This window comes from Galeopterus variegatus, unplaced genomic scaffold (assembly GCF_000696425.1).
Source record: "Galeopterus variegatus unplaced genomic scaffold, G_variegatus-3.0.2 Scaffold526, whole genome shotgun sequence".
Taxonomy (NCBI): Eukaryota; Metazoa; Chordata; class Mammalia; order Dermoptera; family Cynocephalidae; genus Galeopterus; species Galeopterus variegatus.
In genome coordinates, this window is record NW_007726637.1 from 502,285 (window position 1) to 510,560 (window position 8,276).

General features: G+C 45.4%; 1 protein-coding gene across 1 annotated transcript; it reads right to left on the reverse strand.

Annotated features, from left to right (window-relative positions):
* Positions 1-7,288: 7,288 nt before the first annotated feature.
* ACOT13 (acyl-CoA thioesterase 13) lies at positions 7,289-7,962 on the reverse strand. Its single transcript, XM_008569748.1, has one exon. It carries the CDS (start codon positions 7,536-7,538, stop codon positions 7,386-7,388), a length of 153 nt encoding a protein of 50 aa, XP_008567970.1. The 5' UTR covers positions 7,539-7,962; the 3' UTR covers positions 7,289-7,385.
* Positions 7,963-8,276: the final 314 nt, after the last annotated feature.

Genomic DNA, 8,276 nt, shown 5'->3' on the forward strand with positions numbered 1-8,276 from the left:
ATTTCTTCTTTCAGGTCCTGTATACTTTTCCTTGTTTTATCATGATGTCTAGCTGAGTTTTCTTGTATCTCATGCAGTTTCCTTAGAATTATCACTCGAAATTCCTTGTCAGTCATTTCAAGGGCTTCTTGTTCTATAGGATCTAGAGATTGAGAGTTACTATCCTTTGGTGGTGTACTTTCTTGATTTTTCGTATTTCTGGTATCTTTTCTTTGATGTTTATTCATTGTGGAAGGCGGTTTCAGAGTCCCCAGGTTTGACACTATTGACTAAGATGTTGCTGTGGTTGCCAATTTGATATGGCTACCTCAGTGACTGCTCAGTTGGCCACTAGTGCCTTGTGTGTGTGGTTGCCTCAGGTCTCGTGCCTCTCCGGGGAGCCACCTCTCTGGTCAGCTTGGACTCTGCCAGGCTGCTGGATCATGGGGTGGTACCGCAGGGTGTGTGGTCTCTGCTGAGCTTCCACCTCCCATGCTGGACTTCTCCCTGTTCTGTGCACTCTGGCCCGGGCTGCTGGGATGTGCCGAGGCACCGCAGAGCGTGTGGTCTCTGCAGAGCTTCCCCTTCCCCTGCAGGAAGTCTCCCTGCTCTGTGTGTGCTAGGCTGGGCTTGGGATGGAGCCGTGTGGCAGCAGTGAAGCCTACCTGCTGCTGGATCGTGCGGCGGCAGCCCCCCACAGGGTTTGTGGACTCTATGGAGCTTCTAACTCCCTTGCTGGATGTCTCTGTGCTCCGTATGCATTGGGTTGGGCTACTGGATCGTGCGGCAGCAGTGTGGTCCCCGTGGAGTTCCTGCCTCCCCTGCTGGAAGTCTCCCTTCTCTGAGCGCACTAGCCCGGGCTGGGAATGGAGCCGGGTGCCTGCAGTGAAGCCTACCTGCAGGATCACGCAGTGGCGGCCCCACAGGGTGTGTGGTTTCTGCGGAGCCTCCACCTCCCTTGTTGGACGTCTCCCCACTCTGTGCGCACTGGGCTGGGAATGGAGCCAGGTGGTGGCGGTGAAGCCTATTTGCCAGATCGTGTGACGGCGGCCCTTCAGGGCATGTGGTCTCCGCGGAGCTTCTGCCTCCCCCGCAGGACGTCTCCCTGTTCCATATGCACTTGATGTTATGTTTTTATAGTTTAAATCAGTTGATTTGTGGGAGAGAGTGACGCTAGGGACCGTCTATTCCGCCATCTTGACCGGAAGTAGGAATGCCTTTTTCAATTCAGACTATTGCTTGAAACACTCATAGATCTTTAACTGCTACTTTGCTACTTTTTGTGTGTGAACTTTCTTGTGTCCTCTGGGATTATAATACTGAATTTCTGACTTGGAATGTGAATATTTCTTATATGAGTAGTTCCTTCAAAGGCAAACAACAGCAGTGAGGGTATCAAAATACAAATGAATCTATCTTCGGGGTCTGACATTCTAGTAATATGTACCATGTTTAACAAGAATACCTCCAGACTTCACATTTGTTTTATTTTCCTTTGTAAGTACTCTTTGATGGGAATGCACTAGAAGCAATGCCACCAGAACCACCACAAAAATGTAACATTGTTCTGGAGGTACGATTAGTGAGCTAAGCCAGTTATACAAATCACAAAGGAGGAAAGAAATCCATTGTTGTACATAATGTTGTATAATTGAACAATCCAAGGGACACAGCTAAAAAACTGATACAAATATTGGCTCAGTAAGGTAATACTCAGAAATCGAGAGCCATTATTAAAAACAGTCACCAATTAGAATATAATTCAAGGTGTGACATAATAAGGAATGTATACTTGCTTCAGGTTCTTGACACAAAGTTCCTAAAACCCTTGTAATTTCCTGATAGGAGCATCTTTTGTGATAATATTTGACTATAATCTCTGATCCCTGACACAAGGGCATCTAAGATCCTTGGAATCTCTGAATAGATGATGTCTTTTTGCACACTAATGAAATGACTGGTATCTGGGGACCCTAGATAGCTTCAGGATGTGGGCTGGTTGCCAGAAGACCAAGGTATGATTAAAGGGTTGAAACTTTCATCTCCATTCTCCCACTTCTGGGGAGGGCAGAGGGGCTGAAAATTGAGTTCGATCACCAATGGCCAGTGATTTAATCAATCATTCCTACAGGAATGATTGGAACCTTCATAAAACCCTATATTAAGGAATTCAGAGAGCTTCCAGGTTTGTGAAAGCATCCACATGCCAGGAGGGTGACACACCCTAACTCTGTGGGGACAGAAGCTCCTGTGCTTAGGACACTTCTGGACCTTGCCCTATGTACCTTTTCATCTAGCTGTTCATTTGTATCCTCTATAATATCCTTTATAAGAAACCAGTAAAGATAAGTAAAGCATTTACCTGTGTTCTGTGAGCCATTATAGCAAATTACTGAACCTGAGGGGTTGTGGGAACCCCCAATTTGTAGCCAAGCTCGACAGAAGTGAGGGTATCCTAGGCACACAGTAAGAGCAACAGGTGTCTGAAGTGGGGGGAAGTCTTGTGGGACTAAGCCCATAACATGCAGAGTCTGCTGTAACTCTGGGTAGTGTCAAAATTGAATTAAATTGTAGGACACCCCATTACTGTCTGCAGAGAACTGGTGAATTGATTGATGTGGAAAACCTACACATTTGGTGTCAGAGTGTTGTTAGTATAGAAAAACTGTATTCCTTTACAAGATATGACCTCATATCCAGAAGAACTAAAAAAATATTACCTACGAAAAAACTTAACACATAACATATAAGAGCTAAAGAGCAGGGTACTCTATAGAATAAAGAAAGGCAAACTTCTTACCCCATTTAACATTTTCCCTATCATTTAAAATAAAAAAGTCAAGGATGGCCCACCTTTTTAGCCTTTGTTATTCAGAAAGAGTACAAATTAGGTGGATTCAGAAAACATGAACGAAACCAGTAGAATAATCTCATTCATTAAGCAGAAACTATTTGGACAGGATGAGCATGTCTTTTGTCCATTCTCAAGGCTCTGATGTTGCCTGACAACACCTGCCTGCTGAAGCCTAACGTCTTTGCCTCTTTTTTTTTTTTTTTTAGTTGTATAATTTTTTTCTTTAGACACATTCAGCCAAATTTCCACTATGTGGAATAGCCATATTTGATATTTTGTTACTTTTTTTTTTTCGTCTTAGCCTCTTTTTGTGACAGGATATTTTTCCCTCTCTCACAGCCAGCCCATATGGAGGAAAAGCAACAGAGCCAAGACCTTTAGGACCAGTTGGACATTTTCTGGTTTTTCTATATCGGCGGTTCTCAACTGGGGCAATTTACTTCCTAGGGGACCTTGACAATGACTGCAGTCATTTTTCATTATTGTAACCTAGTGGTGAGGGGAGGTGCTTCTGGCATCTACTGGTGGGTAGAGCCCAGAGATGCTGCTAAAGGTCCTACAGGACACAAGACAGCACGTCCTCCCTCCCCAACAAAGAATTATCCAGAAATGCATAAGTCTGCTAGGGCTGCCATAACAAAAAACAGACTGGGTAGCTCAAAAACATAACTTTGAAGAGAGCAATGTCACCAAGATGGCAAAATTGATGATCCTGGCAATGCTCCCTGCAACAAGTGATCAATTTACATCTATTAAAACAAAAACTGCCATCCTGTAATCACCGGAGCCTGGGGAAAGAGGAGGAGAGACCCTCTGAGTTCATGAAGGTGTTGAAAGCCATGGCAAACAGGAGAAAAGGCCCACCCTGATCAGATCCCCCCCCAGTTGCTCCCATACCAGGCCGGCTTGGCACAATGCATGTAGCAGCTACCTGGAGCCAGCAAAGCCATAGCAGTACCCTTTGTGTGAAGCTACTAGGAGTCTACAGGACAAAAAGGGTGCTATGACCGCTGGGGGAGAAATAATCACTTCGGAGTGCACCACCTCATTTCCCAGGCCACGAAAACTGCTGGCAAGTTTCCCCGGTGCCTGCTTAGGAGGCGAAAGTACTGTACCCAAGAAGTGTCCTTCAAACACGAAGAGATAAAATGCCCTCCCAGACAAACGAAGGCTGAGGGAATTCATCACAGCAGACCATTCTTATAAATCGCTAGAGATGGACCGGCCCGTGGCTCACCTGGGAGAGTGTGGTGCTGATAACACACAAGGCCACGGGTTCGGATCCCCTTACCTGTCATCTTTTTTGGGGGGGGGGCGGGGGGGGAAGCGCTAGAGAGAGCTCTTCCACCTGACAGATGATGCTGACATGCAACACTACCACACCTGAAAGTACAAAAGTCACTGGTAATGCAAGTATCAAAACAAACTCAGAAGACACCCAAACTGCAACGATGATGAGAGAACCGCTCCCCGCCCTGTCCCCGGTGGCCGCGTCTCCCGCCGCACTCACCAGGGCCCCGGACCCGAGATCACAGCCCCGCGACCCCGAGGCCACAGCCCCGCGACCCCGAGGCCACAGTCCCGCGACCCCGAGGCCACAGTCTGGCTGCACCTGCTCACCCGGCCCGGCCCCAGCCCCGCCCGCCGGCCGCTCCGCAGCAGCCCGCAGAGAAGGCGAGCCCGGTGCGGGGAGGGATGGCGGGCGGCGCTGCCTCTTCTGAGGGGAGGAGGCGCCCAGTTTCCAGTCCCTGCCGGCGCCGGGCGTCCCGCCGTCTCCATCCCCTCCCATCCCCCGCCGCCCTCCGCCGCCCCTCCCTTCCCCCACTCGGGGCTCGGGGGTCCCTCTCGAGGCACCCCGCGCCGCCCTCCTCTCAGCCCGACGCTACCTCCCCCGCCTCGGTGGGGAGTCACAGCCCCTCACCCGGCCCTACCTGCTCCGCCGGCCGCTCCCCTCGCAGCCTTCTCAGTCCACCGCGCCGCCCCGCCCCTCACTCTCAACCGCACTCAGTGGGTCTCAGGAGACTCGGGCGCTTCCGCCGCCAGCACAGCGGGGACATCCGGGCTCCGCCTCCCGGCAGGAGGGGGCCGTGACTCTGAGGGAGGAGCCGACGCGGGTTGGACGGGCGGGCCGGATGCGAGAATTAGTCCCCACCCCCGGCGCACGGCCCTCACGCCCCTGCCGCCCAGCCGGTCTCCTCGCCCACTGTGGGATCTCCACAGGGTCCTGGGGTCTTCTCCCCACTGAGGCGGGGAGAAGGAAAAATACTTGGGAAATGGATATGACTCACCAGTTACTGCAGTCCCCTCATGCAAGGCAGTGTGATGGCAGAAAGATGGTAGGAAGCTGAAGTTTTCAAGTCCGTAGAGTCAGAATTGATTCCAAAGATCACTGGTCTTTAATTGGCCATCTGGTACAGAGGTTTAATCTTTGAATATGCCTTTTATGTATCTTAACTTATGAGATATGTGGAAGCTATAAAAGAGGCAACTGCTTAGGGGAATTGGCTGAATTTAGCCATCTTCTCTGTCTTGTTATACCTGGTTCTATTTCATGTTGTTCCTAGCAGAGTTGAACTTGATGCACTGCATTATCTGCAAAGTGATGGTAAATCTACACTATCGTAGTTAAGGGTCTGTGGTTTAGAAATAGACTACTTTTGTGCCCCAGTCATTTGGCATTTCCTGTGGAATAAATTAACTTGTTTGGAATGAATGAATTGACCACGTTGTTAGCATGTTACCGGTGAGTGCAGCGAAGCATACTGGAGGGTTTATTGCTGGAGGGTTGACTTTTCCTGGGTCTGAAGCCCACAGTTCATTTTCTGAGCTAGAACACATTCAGGAACACTAGTAACAAGCCAGCCCAGACTGCTGGGGGAGTTGTAGACCACGTGGGTGAGATTTTCAGTCTCCTGGACCTATAGAGTTTGTAAGTGTCATTATGTTGAAATAAATGGAATGAATCTGAGGTTCATGTTCCTAAATTCTTCTTTGTTTTTTTGGAGGTAGCAGCTTCATTTATTAAGGGCTTTGGGGGGTGGGGATGGGGGGTGCTGGTCTCAGAGGCACCAGAAGAACATTTTCCTAATTTCTGAAAATTAAATTTTGATGTTTTATATTTTGGAATGAAATTTTAACAAAAATAACATCACTAGGATTTACCTGAGTCATTAGGAGATTAGTATAGTAGTCTGAATAGATTATGGACACAAATAATGTGGGAGTTTCCTTCTTTCCTCTCATCATTTTACTTTTTTATTTTTAAAGTTTATAAAGTCTGATAGGCATTTCTTTTATGACATCTACAACCTTATTATTAGGTTTGAAGGGAAAGAAAGCAGTTTTACTGTCAAATAAGCTGACAGTGATCACATCACAGGCAATCTGCTAAAGAGATCGCAAAGAAAAAAAAAAGAAATCTCACCCTTTGATTTAGTCTGGTAGTTACAGTGTGTTACATACATGCTAATGATTATCCAAAGGAAAAATAAAACTTCTGTCTTTTGACAAGTAGGAATTTACATCTTGGAGCCAAGCACCTAGGCCTTCTGAGAAGACGGAGAGAAAGAGCAATGCTCTTCTCTTTATTATTGTTATTTTTGTATTTTGGTAAAATGCACATAATTTAAAATTGGCCATCATAACCATGTTTAAGTTCAGTGACATTAAGGACATTCACATTGCTGTGCAGTCATCACCGCCATCCATCTACAGAACTTTTTACCTTCCCAAACAGAAACTCTGTCCTCGTTAAACAACTCCTCAGCCCCCCTCTGGTTCTTCTGGTTATCCAGACCATAGTAACCTCTATTCAACTTTCTGTCTGTGTGAGTTTGGCAACTCTAGGCACTTCATCTGATGTGATCATATAGGGTTTGTCCTTTTGTGCCTGGCACCTGTCACTTGGCATGATGTCCTCAAGGTTCATCCATGTTGTAGCATGTGTCAGGATTTCCTTCCTTTTTAAGGCTGAATAATATTCTATTGCTTAGACAGACCATATTCTGCTCATCCATTCATCTGTGGATGGATGCTTGGGGCGCTTCTACTTTTGGGTTATTGCAGATAATGCTGCTATGAATGTGGGTGTACACATATCTCTTTGAGACAATGCTTTCAACTCAGAAGTGGAATTTGCTGAATCTTTGGATACTTCTGTGTTTAATACTTTGAGGGACCACCATACTGTTTTCCACAACAGCTGTACCATTTTACATTCCCACAAGCAGTGACAAGGGTTTCATTTTCTCCACACATCCTTGCCAACACTTATTATTTTCTGGTTTTTTTTTTTTTTAATAGTAGCCATCCTAATGGGTGTGAGCCATCGTAGTCTCATTGTGGTTTTGATTTCTATTTCTCTAATGACTAGTGAAGTTGAGCATCTTTCCCTTTGCCACACTCTTATTTGAAAGAAATGTTTTTTCTTGCTTTTAAAACCACTGCACCCAATTCTTTTTTTTTTTTTTTCTGGTTGTGCGAATTTATTTTGAAAATTACATTTGTTCAAGTTAGATTTACACTTGATATTCATTGTTGGGTTGCTGTTCTCTCAGTTTCCCAGGTGCTTTGTGTGTCTGCCTTGTGCTATTAATTTTCCCGTGGCCTTATTGGTCAGATCCACAGAGGCAAACGCAAGTGTTTTTCCTTGCTTCAGAATATGTGCTGTAATAACTATATCTTCTCCTAGTTTAGCAGGTGACATGTACCTTGAAAGGAAAAAAGTTTAAATATAGTTAATGGCAAATAACTTTTAAGAGGAAAAGTTGTGTGCATCTCATAATAGCCTTCCTATATAACTTTTTACTCCTAAAAATAGTTTAATACTAATATTGGTAAGCTTTCTGTACTACTGTCAAATGTAAATGGCTGGTCCTGACCAGTTATTCCGTCTTACTCACCCATTCCTTATCCACACATTTCTTTTCCCATAAATACGGTTTTCTTGCCCTTACCCTTTCCCCTTTTAAGTTTCTCACTTCATACTTATTTGGGGCTGGTGAAAGATTGCTCTAGCTTTTATTTAATCTTAGCTTCCTAGGTAAAGTATCACTTGGTGTCTATACCTTGTCATATCAATATTTAAAATTTATTCAACTCTAAAATGACTTAGTATAAGAACTATAAGAAATTGATATGAGGTCCTTACAATCCTGGTGATGAGTTGTATACGCATATTTCCAAAACTCTATCAAAGCACTTAGAATTGGCCATGGCCTTTAAGACCTCCACCGCACTTCGTCTCATGCCGTTCATCGCGGAAGGTGTCCCTCACCCAATTCTTATAGAATAAAGAGATATATAAGATTTCAGGTTTCTTAAGGGGGAGAGATTTCTTTTTAGAGATTGCTAATGCATGTCGTAACATTTAAATCACCCTTTTAAAGTAAACAGCAGTCTCCCATCAGATTGGAGTTGACTTGTTTTCTCATTTTTCAGTTGG

Bases quoted from the DNA above. Each gene is read 5' to 3' on its own strand.
- ACOT13 (XM_008569748.1), bottom strand. From the start codon at position 7,538: ATGTCACCTGCTAAACTAGGAGAAGATATAGTTATTACAGCACATATT.